The 14,137-nt window shown below is 40.3% G+C and overlaps 1 protein-coding gene across 1 annotated transcript; it reads right to left on the bottom strand.

Annotated features, from left to right (window-relative positions):
• Positions 1-546: 546 nt before the first annotated feature.
• On the bottom strand, positions 547-3,325 carry GCK72_009060 (uncharacterized protein; the record flags this gene model as incomplete). Its single annotated transcript, XM_003095854.2, has 4 exons — positions 547-636; positions 1,106-1,621; positions 1,667-1,810; positions 3,194-3,325. The coding sequence occupies 4 exons, from the start codon at positions 3,323-3,325 to the stop codon at positions 547-549; spliced, it is 882 nt and encodes a 293-aa protein (XP_003095902.2).
• Positions 3,326-14,137: the final 10,812 nt, after the last annotated feature.

Here is a 14,137-nt window from a genome sequence, read left to right on the forward strand (position 1 = left end):
GCACTGATAAGAATTTCTCTTAATTACATACTTGTTACATTCCATTTTTTGTTAATTATTTAATTATTGATTTTTAAGCTCCGCCCCCTTTTCCCCCAACACTTCTCTGAAATCTCTTCCACAAAACTAACACATTGCTCAGGGTTTTTGTGAACCAAAATTTGTAATTTATAAATTTTAATTATTTAATTATATTTAATTGACTATTCACATCATTCAGCTTTTTCTCCCCCCTACGATTACGTGTTTGTGCCTTTTTTTCCAATTTTTCTCTTTTCTAAAAAGTGCCTTTTCTCTCATTTCTCTCTCTCATCTGTTGTCGCGTGTTTTTTCTGTGATTTTTTACCTAAAAAGTTAAAAATAAATATTGAAATCTAAATACTCTTATTTACATTGGGAAGTTTTTTCATAGGAGAAGTCAATCACATGGGGGGAAATTCATAAGAAATCTGCGGGGTTAGTGGAAGTGGGAGTCATTTTCAGAGAATGCAATAAAGAGAAGAGAGATGAATACTATTGTAATAAAGCAAAAGAGTTCGAGAATCTTCAGATGCCGGTCACTTTGCGAATGTAGGCGGTGACGAGATGGAATGGACGCGCCTCGTACTCGATGTACTTCTCCTTTGGAATTTGGACCTGAAATTATGAGAATTGATTTAAGAATTGGTAACGATAATTCTGGAAATTTTTCAGGCTAGAAAATTGATTTTTCTGATAATTTCGAGTGGGGAAAAATCGTAAAAGTATCCTCAAATTTTGTCTGAATTCGTGGAAATCACTAATTTTTCATCGTCTGAAATTTTAGTGAAAATTTGAAAAATTTCTTATTTTCAATAAACTTTTTCGAGAAAATCTTGAAAACAATAAAAAATTTCAGAATTTTTCAATGCAAAACTCATTTTTTGAGCATTTTCACAGAAAATAACTTATATAACTTGGAAAACCTCCATTTTTCAAATAATTTTTTCTTAAAAGGCACAAAAATTGAAATGTTCAATGTTTTCGAAAATTCTTGTCAAGAAATCGAAACAACGAAGGAAAATATCAACTTTCTCCAAGAAAATCCAAAAATTTCAAAATCTGCAATTTCCACTCTCTCTCTCACCTGATCTCCATCCATACGATTAAGAAGAGTGACGCAAACGATAGCGGATGGGAATCCAGCTCTGCACGTGAAGCTGGCGAAGCAAGTCGATTCCATTTCGATATTTTTGACTCCCAATCCGTTCAATTTTCTCAAGAATGCGTACTTATCCTCCTCCTCGTAATCACAGAAGTATCCGTCCAGCCGCATTTGTCCCTCATAGAAGTCGTCGGCGCACATTGTCTTTCCGGTCTCAACCGGAATGTTTTTCTCGTTTCCAACCTCAACAAGAGCCTCTCGGACGGCACTGTCGAGCTGAGTCGGTCGTTCAATCCGCTTTCCGGCAATGATTTGAACGTAGGTGTCACCGAGCTCCGCGTTCATTGCTCCAGTCGACACGACGACGGTTCCCGGTGGCACTCCGATACCTCCTGATGTGCCCAACCGGATGAATGTTGGGTTTTTAACGCCGGCGTGGTGCATAAGCTTGAACGATTCGACGAGCATTATACTCAATGATGGGGTGCCCATTCCGTGCTGGAAACGAGAAAATAGAAGCAGTTTTAAGCCAATTAAACTCACATTAATCCAGCAAATCGGGCCAGTCTTGTAGATCACGAAACGATCGGATCGGGAGAGATTCTCGGAGCATGGAATGTTAGCCTCCTTGGCGAACCATTCTGCGTACAGCTTGAAGCGTCCTGGGGATCCTCCGGTGCACACGAACTGAAAATATTGAATGTTTTGGAGTGAAATTCAAAAGAAAAAAATTAAAAAAGAATCTTCCGTTGCGGGGAATCGAACCCCGGCCTTATGGGTGAGAGCCATAAATCCTAACCACTAGACCACAACGGAGCGTAAAGGGGTGATACCCGCAGGGCATAGACATTACGCGTGAAGGCGGCAGTTGGCGAGAGGGGAAGAGGGGGAGGAGGCACAGGAATGTGTATGTCTTTGGCAACAAAGTTCTTCACGCTCCGTTGTGGTCTAGTGGTTAGGATTTATGGCTCTCACCCATAAGGCCGGGGTTCGATTCCCCGCAACGGAAGATCTCTTTTTTCCCTTTTTGTTAATGTGTGCTTTGGTCTTTTCTGATCATCGTGAGAAACTGGATACCTTGTCATGTGGTTTTAGTGCAGCTAATATGTTATTCAAAACGGGGAGGAAAGCACATGACAACCAAATATAGAGTGTGTTCAGGCCAAAGATATAACTTTTTGTATACATTTTTGCATATGAATAGAGTCGATAGATTGCATCATTTTGCATGGGAACACGAAACTAAAGTGACGAAAAGAAGGGATGGGGTGATGCAATGGTTTTGAAATATGTGGGATACAACTAGATTGTCTTACAGTCTGTAAGTTACAGATGATGGAACTGAGGTTAGTTATAATTCGGAAGGAATACTAATTCGACTAAAATTATACCATTTCTGAAATCAAAAGTGACCCGAGTGACCCTGCGAAGTGAGCTGTTTTAGTTTAACTCTGCAGTGTTGCTGACAACAGACCCGAACGCGGCGATTCATATAATTCCAGTTTGAGGGCCGCTCGAACATGAAAATCTGCATAGCCTCTGGTATAGATATAGCCTAGCGTGTGTCTATAAAAACTGAATCTCATAACGACAGCTTCAGAAGGTCGTCTTCGTGTTGACCTACATGAGGTACCAAAATCTCGCAGCTAGGTTCTCCATGGCCCTAGGCTGATTGGCTCCGGGACATTTCGCCACCGAAAAATGGAGAATTTCCAAAGCTTAATAGGGAAAAAAAGCACATCACTTTAATAAGCATAATCAAAGCGTACTAGTGGTATGTTTTTCTCCCTATTAAGCTTTGGAAATTCTCCATTTTTTTGGTGGCGAAATGTCCGGTGGTGAAATGTCTAGTGGCGAAATGTCCCAGAGCCGGCTGATTCAGGCTCGGAACATTCGTCCTCGAAGTTTTCAAAAAATAACCTTACTACAAGTTCGTTGCTGTTGAAAATGCAATCAACCGCCAAAAATTGGATTTTCACGAGAACTAGCACTACCTAGATTCAAAAGCCCCCCAGAAACCCTTTTTTGACGCTGTAGATCTGAAAATTTCTCTGCGAGCGAAACTCGTACCTTGGTATCCCCAAAAACTGCTGGGATGTCGAGGGTGTCCACTCCAAAGCCGAAGTGGTAGAGAAAGTCTGCCTTGTCCTTTTTATCAAAATACTTGTTCGGCTTCTCGACGTTGTTCACCGATCCGTTCATCGTGGCAGAGATTCTTCTGAAATGTATAGAAATAGAAGAAAAAACAACAACAAAAGAAAGGAAAAAATAAGGAAACGCGGAAAAGAATGAATCTCGCATAAAATGAAAATGTATGTGGCTCTCCCTCTCTCGAAAAAGGGGTGGAGAGAGAGAGAGAAGGCAGAGAAGTTAGAGACAACGTGGAAAAAATATGTGGAGAAGAGGAGAGAGCCGCACGAAAATCCAATTTAGGGATAGGTCTCGTGCCAATCAAAATACGTGAGAAAATAGAGAATGCACTTTTGGTTTTTGTGCTGATTGCTGGGTTCAAGACGGCTGAAGAGCGGATTTAGAGATTTTAAAAGAAACAACTTTTTTTTTTAAAGAGAAAAAAAAAGGAAATTCTTGAAGCGTGCTGGAATGTTTCTCGGAATTCCTGGAAAATTCTTCCAAATTGTTGGAAAAAATAAATAATCTAGCAATTTTATAGCAAAAATGGTCAAAATTGAATGAAAATGTCTTGTTTTTAATAAAAATAAAGAAAAATCGAAGAAAAACTAATGATTCCACTTTTCAGAAATTTTCTTTTTCGCAGCTGATTCTGAATAGCTCAAAAGCCAAAATTTTCTCAAATTTCAGACAAAAATTTACGAAAATTGTTGTCTGAAATGAGAAAATTCTCGATTTTCCTGCAAAACATAGTAGAAAAACCAAGATTTTACACAGTTTTCAGGTCATTTTTTCAAAAAAAAAGAAGTATTCACCGAAAGACCATATGTCTTTTGTTGTTTTTTGCTCAGTTGCTATGCAAAATTTAGAAAATCGAAGAACAAAGAAAAAAGAAACGCCGGAAACATACGATGTCGGCAGAATTTTCTTTAAAACATTTTGTTGCTTTTGTTTTCTTTTTGCGCAACACCAACGACTGGAAAATCAAAAGATCGATTTGCGCTGTGAATAAATTTTATCATTTTTCAGAAAAAAATGGGAAAAAATTTGATTTTTTTTCAAAAACTCTATGAAAACCAAACCGAAAAGAAGACTCACAATTTTCCAAGTTGAAAACCGAAGAAAATGAAACTTTTATTCTTGGAAAACGGCAAACTTTCCTTCCCTCAAGCTCCGCCTCTTTTTTCTATCTCTTTTTCTGTTTTCCCCGTGAAAATGGGCGGAGCGAGGTCGATGAAGGGCAGGCGATAAGGAACGAAAGAAAAGTTATCTAGAAAATAAAAAAAACGAAAACAAAATAGTTTTCTAGGCATGATAAACGTGGAATTCACATTAAGACAGACTCATAAATTAACAAAATAATGAGAAAATGGGTGGACAGAAGTCACAAGGAAACAGAAATTGGCCAAGAGAGAAAAGTACGAAATTTGAGAAAAAAGGTCAACAGATGCGAAATTTAAAAAGAAGCGAGAAGCAACCATTTTCTGAGAAAATAAAAGCAAATAAAGGAAGAATGACGCAATTCGGAACATTATAAATATATATGTGAGCTTTGCGCTTTTTCTATTTTTCCACGTGATGATGAAAAAAAAGTTTTTGATGAAAAATTGTGAAGATTTCTGTTTGATTTTCGCACCTATTTTTTGATTTATTGGAGTACACACGTGGCAATCGAGAGAAGATCAGAAATCAGTTCGGAAACGTGGAAAAATGGTGATTTCCAAAATTTCCAAGTTTTTTTGCGTGAACTTTGGCGCTTTTGATGCAAACACCGCCACGCATAATTACAGATTTTGCTGAAAAATTTAAATTTTAGTCTGACAAGTGGGTCTGCTCTGATTTGCAAGCGGAGAACCCACGTGGCACACGATAAAAATGACAAAAATTTAGAGCTTTTTGTCGTAAAATTTGTTGCATTCGACGCGAACACCGTCACGCAAAAATACAGATTTTTGAAGAAAACTTTGCGGTTTTTCAAATTTTGGAACGAAGTTTTCAAGTTTTTGCGTATTTTAGGTAACTGAGCGTTAATATAGCAACATTTAGTTTAAAAACAACAAAATCGAGTAAAATCGAACAAAAACTGACTAGAAAAGTGTCAAAATAAAGCAAAATGTGTCGTTTTCGGTGTTTTTTTCTGAAAGTCTAAAAAAAATGTCAAGATTTTCGTGTTAAAAATGTATAAAACAAACTTAATTCCGTGATTTCCAAATAGTTCTGAACGAAAAGTCTCAATTGTTCGTAAAATCTGTTGTTTTTGGTGCGAACACCACGACGCAAAAATGCACACTTTTTATCTCAAATGTTCTGTTCTTCGGAAAAATTGCAAGAATACACAATCGCAAACTTCATAAAATTTTGCAAAATTTTCCCGAATTTTCCTTCATAAAACTTGAACAAACAATCCGATTCCTCTTTTCCAACACAAATCAGAATCATGCCATTTCGATCTCCCCCGTTCCTTATCTTTATGACCGTCATAGTGTTTTTTTTACCTCAATTCCATTTATGACTCCCAATTTCCAAACATTTAAAACTACGCTTTTATTGCCCATTTTCATTTTTTTTTCTATAAATTATCATCATTATAATGACTTTTCAGAACGCGGTCATGACGAAATCATGACTTTCAAAGGGGTGAGAAAATATGATAGCAGGGGAAAGGATTCGGCGAAACGAGACAGCACGTGGCGCAGCAAAAAATCAAGATGACAGAGAGAAGACGGAAATGATAAAGACAATTATGAGGGGTGACCTTATCATGGTTTTATCGGGAATTTGACTTTTGAAGTGATGGGGGAGAAGGGACAGTGATTCTTATGATCTACAGTAGTCGGGGGACGTCATCAGTTTGTTTTTTTGGAATGTGTGAGGAGGAAGTCCAATAGAGGGCACTTTCAAATATCAGTAAAGAATAGTTTTTCCCACTGCGCTCTACCGAAATCTTTCAGCATATGTGCAGACATTGCGGATTTCAAGATTTTCATAGAATTTTAGGCTTCCCCACGTAGAGTCCAGGACAACCTATGCAGACACGCCCTATTGACAAGCTTGGTACAGTTTTTGCGTCACGGTGAACTTTCAAACTTAGTGCATACCGTGGTGAACATTAGAATTTATTTTTCAACGTTGAATAAATTCTAAAGTTCTCGACGGTATGCACAGAAGTTCGAAAGTTTACCGTGACACAAAAAGTGTACCATTCTTGTCAATAGAGCGCGTATGGGTGGTCCTGGACTCTACGTGTCCACCCTTAAAACAGGGCTCAATTTTTGTGCCAGGTCTCTCAAACTGCTTTTACAGGATCCTTTACTTGAAAAGCGAGTACCACCCATTTTGGTTTTGGCTCGGGGGCGGAGCCTAAAATCAATGTTCAATGTCTAGTTGTTCGGATGTCAAATTCCCGGATATTACTGTGTCTGTACTGACAATGGAATCTCCGTTTGTTGCTCTGTGTGCAATAGAGCGCTACAGATTTTTCATAAAAATTTAGTTAGTCCCTGTCAAGTACCCCCTTAAAATGTTGATGTTCCCCCATAACTCTCCTATAATTCATTCCATTACATCATACAGTAGCCCACCAAACACCTCTTTTTCAAACACATTTCAAATCAACAATCTCCACTATTCATCTCTCTCTTCACACACATTCTTCTGTTTCTCCACGTGAGAGACAAAGTGATTAATAACTTTAAGAGTGAGAAAAGAAGGTTTGTTATTCCAAAAGATTTGCCATTTAGATATGCGATCGGCGTGAAATAGATGCGTGAGAGATAGTGGGGTGTCCTCCGATATCAAAAGTGACCTGCCGAAAAAATGATAAATGTCTCTCTTTCTTCTCTCAATGCCACTGGCAACAAAAAGAGAAAAAAGAGGAAATAAAGTTTCTGCAAGTGATCTTTCCATCGCGAAACGTTCTGATCTTTAATCTTGTGTCAATGCTGGAAAGAAACTGGAAAGTTGGCACAGTGCCAGAAAACGGGGAGAAGAAAAGAGTTGTTGTGTCTGTCTGTCGGTCTGTCAAGATGTCTGGATGTCCGGATATATGTCGTATCTATCACAAAATATGTTTGTCCGGATGCCCGTTTTAAAATCAGAAACGATGGGAAAAAATCCGAAAAAATTTAGTTTTTCAACGGATTTTTCAAAAGGTACAAGCTTTTGACCAAAAAGCCGAAAAACTCGAAAAAAAAATTTCAAGAACACTGTCTGAAAAATTTTGTTTTTCGGAGGTAAAAACCTTGAATTTGTATGAAAACTGTGAGTATTTCAAGGATAGATTCACAGAAACGAGTTTTTGAGTATGAAATTTTTTAAAAATTCATGAAAATTTCAGCAGAAACTTCAAAATTTTTCGTACGGTTTTTTTCGTCCTTTTTCGCACAGCCCTGATCTTGACTGACAAGCCTGATCCTATTCTAAGCCCCGCCCATATTTAGGACTTCCCCCGCTTCAAAATGACCATCCTGGCTCCGAAAACGGCAGAGATTCGGAAAAATGTAAACTTCTTGAAAAATTCAAAGACATTCATATTGAATACAAAAGAATCAGATCGACAATGTGTTGTTTGGAAATCAATTGGTTTGTGCTTCTGTTTTTACACGGAAAGAGAAATGTGAGATAAAGAAAAAGTGGAGGGAGGGAAGTGGAAGAATTTACAATTGCACACGTTGGGAGAAAAGTGGATAAATTAGTATGTAAAATGACAAATAAATAAATAATATATATGACAGGTAGATTGAGTAGAAAATGGATAACACCAACCCGAAGGTCATGGGGATTCATAGATTTTGGGGAACCGGTGGGGGTACTGTAGGTACTGTAGGGGGCGGGGCTAAGAGGCACGATTCAGGCGTCGAAGGCGTTTCGTAAAGTTGTACTTGAGTTGTTTCCATCGTTTTTGGAAAAACTTGTTGAGACTGATTCCGGCACGACCGATATCCGAGTGGTCAATGTTGAATTGACGGCAATTCGCAAACATCAGCTCGACGTCTTCGGCAAAGTCTTCTGGAGAGTCGTATCTGGAAATGGGGGGAGGTGTGATTAGTCTGATTCTTGGAAAGTGGAATTTCGGAAAATGGGTGGAGTAAAGATGTTCAAAAGCTGTGAAGTATGAATGATTGTCTCTCTAATGTTCTCGAATTCAAATTTTTTTTCAAAAAAGTTCTGTCTGTGAGTCTGTGAGTCCGGATGTCCCCGTTCTGTCTGTATTTCGGATCATCCGGATGTCCAGATGTACAAAATATGTCGGTCTGTGTGTCTGTTAGTCCAGATTTCTTAATTTTTCTAGTTTAACTTGCAAAAACTATGTTTGTTCGAAAAATTTAAAATTTCTCGCGATATTTTGTCTGTCGGTATGTCTATATATCGGTATGTCAGTATTTGAGTCTGTCTGTGTGTCTGTGAGTCCAGATTTCAATTTTCAAGTATTTGCTTGAAAAAACGTGAATGTCCGAAGTGTTTGAACCAAAGTTTCGTCATATGGACATCGGGACAAACCTTAGGACAGACAGACCCTGGCGTACCGTCGGCGCGTGTTTGTGATGTCTGTGTATCTTACTGTCCAGCATAGTTGTCAAGGCCCGGCCCGGGCCGGGCAAATTGGCGCGAAAGTCAAATTTTCAAATTTTTCAAATTTTTTGAAATTTTTTCGAGAAAAAGTCAAATTTTCGACTATCATTCTGAATTAAAAGAAATTCTGAAAAATAGTCAAAAATGATCACTTTTTCGATAAAAAATTGGAAAAATCTCGAAAAAGTGTCATTTTTTGAAGCGGGGCAGGGCCTTTTTTTTTAATACTTCTGTCTGTCCAGATGTACCCCAGGCAAGGATATTTTAAGCTCCTCCCTTTTCCTAGACTCCACCCCCACCCCACCCTAAAACTAAAAACTCACGTCAATTTATCATTCTTCTGTCGAATCGTCTTCAAATCCATCGGCTTCATAATGACCATCTTGTAGCCTGGCACGAGTTTCGGATTGACTGGCTCCAAAAACGGAAGAGCATTTCCCTGATTCACCAACTCATCCAACATTAGTTGACACAGTTCTTTAGTCATTGTTTTCGGCAGGCCAGTCGTTATCACCGGTGACTCCATTTTTCGTTTCAAATTCGGTTTCGTGGTTCCATTCTGGGGTGAATGGGCGGTGCCGTTGGTGGTGGTTCCGTTGGAATGTCCGTTTTTAGCATTTTCCCCCGTCGCAGAGATTTCAGTTGCTGGAGCCGCCGCCAACGCAGCTGCCGCTGCCGCCTGTTGCTTCTGTTTCTGCTCGTCTTCTGCCAGCTCTCGTTCTTCTGATTCACTTCTCAACATGATTCGTTTCATAAAACGCATCTGTTTGACATCTTGACAGTGTGGGCATATGAATGTCTCCTGTTTGATCGTCTCCTTCGGTCCGTCCTGAGCGCATTCCTGATGGACGTGATAGGCGCATCGAAGGCATTGATACAAGTGGCCAGACTCTTTTCCACAAAACATGCACAGAGGTTTCCCCGACTTTTCCATTCGACACTTTTGACAGAACCAGTCACCTTCGGGCACTCGGGTCATGCGGGGCTGCAAAATGGGAATGGTGAATGGAATTCGTGGCGTGACCCAATTTTTTTTCAAAATCGAAAAATATAGAACTCGGGCATGATTATACTTTGCTGAATCACCAAATCATCCTGCTCTCTGACCAAGTTTGATCAATTACATGGTTTTGTAATTTCGTGGCAAGACCCATAATCTTCATACTTGTCAAGGGCTGGTTCGAAAGACCGGATAATTGGTGCCAAAACTCAAAATTCAAAAAATTTCAAATTTTTTTCGCAAAAAAAGTCAAATTTTCAACTAAGATTCAGAATTAATAGGAATTCTGAAAAATCATCAAAAATGTTCACATTTTCGATAAAACATTGAAAAAATGTTTTTAAAAAATTTTGAAGCCGGGCCGTCGGGCCTGCCTGAACCGGGTCGGGCGGACCTTGATAAGTATGGTTTTTAGTTTTTTCGTGACGGGACCCAAGTGACAAAATCAAAAGTACAGTACTCATTCGAATCGTCGAAATCCGCTAATTTCAGCCATCTATGTTTGATAGCTCTCTGATCAAGACTGATCAAGATACATGAGTTTTTTTGTATTTCCGTGGCGAGACCCAAAATTTCTCCAGTACATGATTATACTTTTCAAAACTACTATCTGAAATCCCGACTGAAATACTGTAGTTTTTGTTCAAGGTTTTTCGTAAAAACTCACCCTGAAACACTCCATATGACACCCGCTCTCGCATCCATCACACACCAACATCTCGTCCCCATCCATACTTTTGCATATCTGACAGAGTGCCTCTCGAGACGCTCTCTCCCACATAATCATTCCTTCCAGTGCTTGTAATGCTACCATTAATTGACTAGTGGTCTGAGCCTCCGTCGACACATACGTCTTCCAGTCTTCGTATAGTTGACACGTCGTCTCATCGGCAGGGATTCGGAATTTCGGTCTCCAGAATTTCGGATCCACCATTTCAGATGTCTCAATTATCTTTTGTCGGATCAGAGATTCATCTAGATCTTCCAGAATCATTTCATCTTCCACCGTCTTCCATTCAACTCCATCTTTCACAATTTGCGCCAAGGCCATCGTCGTTGGCACAACAATTGGTTTGGGTGAATCTGATTTCGTTTTCGCAACGTCAGACATTTTCAAATGGTTTTGGAATTTATCGATTGCAGAGTTCAATCGATTCCATCCTTGTCTACCAATCAGTTCGAGGTCTGGGGTGTCTCCGACTGAATCCAAAGTGATGATTCCGAATTTGAGGTCGTTGAGGAACCATGGTTTAGTGAGGAGTCGGTGGAGCGCTCGTTCGCGGATTCCACGGCTGAGCATGCAGGAGCGGAGGGATTCGATGGAGTCTCTGGAAAAAGGAAAGGGGTTGAGACGAGGCTACAGTAACCTAAAGATGCTCAGATACTGTAGCCATGATTGCAGTGACATTTCCAAACGGTCGAACTTTTTCCGTTTGTATGCAACCTCATGTTGGTTACAGTAACCGCGGCGACAGTATTTTAGACTACAGTAACCTAGACTACAAAAACCCCCTGCGACAGTAACCTACCCTAATAAGGTGCTTAGATACTGTAGTCATGATTGCAGTGACCTTTCCAAAGGGTCGTGGGTACGAACTTTGTCGATTTGTGTTTTTCGCAATCTCATGTTGGTTACAGTAATCCTGACAACCGCAACTACGGTATTTTAGGCTACAGTAACCCATTCTACCCTACTATAGGCTACAGTAACCTGAGTTAATCGGGACACAGTACCCGGAACCGCAGTAACCTCAAGTACCGGCATCGAACAAACAAAAGTAAAATTATTGTGAGATCTCATACATATTAGCTACAGTAATCCTGTCTACAGTAACCTAGCCTGCAGTATCCCCGGGCCCTACATCACTCCCATTAGACTCACCTATTCTGCATCGTCCACCATCCCCTCTTCATCTGATTGTCCACCCTCCGATATCGTTTCCTAGTCTTCTTATCCGCCTTCGCCCTCAGCAACACCACCTCGTCCACCAGATCTTCCACACAACCAATCACATCAATATCGACACCTTCGCAAGCGTCAGGAGCCCTCAGCTCTAGAATCGGAGGATCTTTGGAGGCGTACTCGTTGGCAGTGCACGCCGGATTGTGTACTCCCGAAGATTCCAGAGACTCGACGAGTACTGTATCCGTGTGAGCGAGCATCCAGTAGTTGCGATGAAACCTGTCAGTTCCAAAGGGAAACGATCGAATTTTGAGATTCGTGTTGTGGATTTTCTGGTTGATATTTTGAGCCTCCTGAGCCAACTCTCCAATGAGTCCATCCATTTGTTGAAGTGTCATCGACTCCTCCTGCTCCGTTAGAACTTCACACTGACCGAGTCCCGGGGTGAACTTCCGAAGCTGGGCGTTAGCACCCGGAGCACTTGGAGAAGACGTGCTGGCTACTGGCGCCGTGCCATTCTTCTTTGGAGTCACTGGCCTTGTCGGTGGCTCCGAATCACTCTCCAGATGTTTGTCTTCCTCTTTCACTACCGCCTTCTCATCGTTCTTCTTCTTACTCCTGGCAGATCGAAGCGCTCTCGCCTTTCCGTCTCTCATCCATTTCTCTCCTTTTAGTCTTGAGATCTCCTCAAGATTCTTGTCAATCTCCGTGACAACGTTACGAGAGCACACTAGTTCATCACAGAGGAATGCGAGAATCGAGGCTTTCTGTTCACCGGTTAGAGCGAGGAAATTGGAAGATTCGAGTGGTTGCGACAATTCGATTCCTCGTTTTCCCTTATCGGCCAGGAATAGACGCATCACTTCGCTGAAGTTCTCACGGTCGAGTCCCATTTCACCGCCGCCTTGACCGAATCTGGAAAATTTTAGGTAATAGGTACAGTAACCTAAACGCGCCAATCCTCAAAATAGTAAAGACAGTGAAAGTGGACTGAAAAAGACTACTGTAGCTTCGACTCCTCAAAAGAGACTCACAGCTACAGTAACCCAAACTACAGTATATTTAATATAAGGGTATGTACAGTAATTAAAGCTACAGTAACCTTGTGAACTGAACTGTCGAAGTATGGATTCCAATGATTTTGGAAGAATGAGTTGCCGTAACCTAGGCTACAGTAACCTCAGCCAGACTTGTAAAATCGGCCCGGGCGGCCGGGATTCATAAAATTTGACCTTTTTTTTGAAATTTTTTTCAAAATTAGTCGAAAATCTCTAAAAAAAATATCGAATTTTTGGCTCTGTTCCAAAATCGGAGGCCCATAAAAAAATCGGAGGCCCATGGCAGAATCGGAGGCCCATGGCAGAATCGGAGGCCCGTAAAAAAATCGGAGGCCCATGGCGGAATCGGAGGCCCATAAAAAAATAAGAGGCCCGTAGCAGAATCGGAGGCCCATGGCAGAATCGGAGGCCCATGGTAGATAGAGAATGTCATCGTTTATAAATGATGAAAAACTCCCTTATAAGCAGCTCAAGTAGTGCAGAAGTCTGAAAACCATGTTGTAACTACATGATGCGCAAAGCTGATTTTTATTTTTATTTTTCATTCATTGCTAATTATAACAGATCTTTTTTAACACATTTATTTACCCGAAGAAAGTGACATATTTATGTGAATAATTGTTAAAGGAAAAAAATGGGAAGCAACTATCCGCCTTTGCCAGTTTGTACTTTGGGTGCCTTGGGCATCTTTGGAAGTTTTGGAGGCTTCGGAGTTGTAAGGGATTTGAAACCCGAAGAGGATGTTTTCGTTTTCTTTGTCGTTGTGGGGCGACCTGTTGTAACATGTCTTGATCTTGTGGGCGGGTTAGTGGGGCTATGAATTATGGAATTCTTAGTTGTAGTAGTGAGTTTACTTTGTGGTTTTTTAGTTGTATAACTAGGAGTTTTAGTAGGTTTAACTCTCGTAGTTTTAGTCAAAGTTGAAGAAGAGAGGGGGTAGTAGAAGATAATTTAGATGTTCTGCGTCCACCTCGTTTGATTGTAGTTGTTTGGGAAGGTGTCGTGGCTGTTGGTGTAACTTTTGACGTTGCAGTGGATGACAGAGGGACAGTAAATGTAGATGCAGTGGCCGTAGTGGTGGGAGATGTGCCGGCAGATGGAACAGTGAATTTTCTCTGGCCACGTCGTCTAGCTGTTGTTTGAGAAGATGGATTGAAAGTTGTTTGTTTAGATTGAATATTCACATTCGGGAGAACGGTTATGAGGTTGGTTTTATTTTATAATCTGATATTATCCTTATAATTTCAGATAGTTTTAAACGATTACTGGAACAAATTTTATTCTCATCGCATGGACTTCAAATTAGGTACTCAATTTCGTGTAATAGGGTTTGTAGATGTAACCGAGTACGC

This window comes from Caenorhabditis remanei, chromosome III, assembly GCF_010183535.1.
Source record: "Caenorhabditis remanei strain PX506 chromosome III, whole genome shotgun sequence".
In the NCBI taxonomy this organism is placed as follows: Eukaryota; Metazoa; Nematoda; class Chromadorea; order Rhabditida; family Rhabditidae; genus Caenorhabditis; species Caenorhabditis remanei.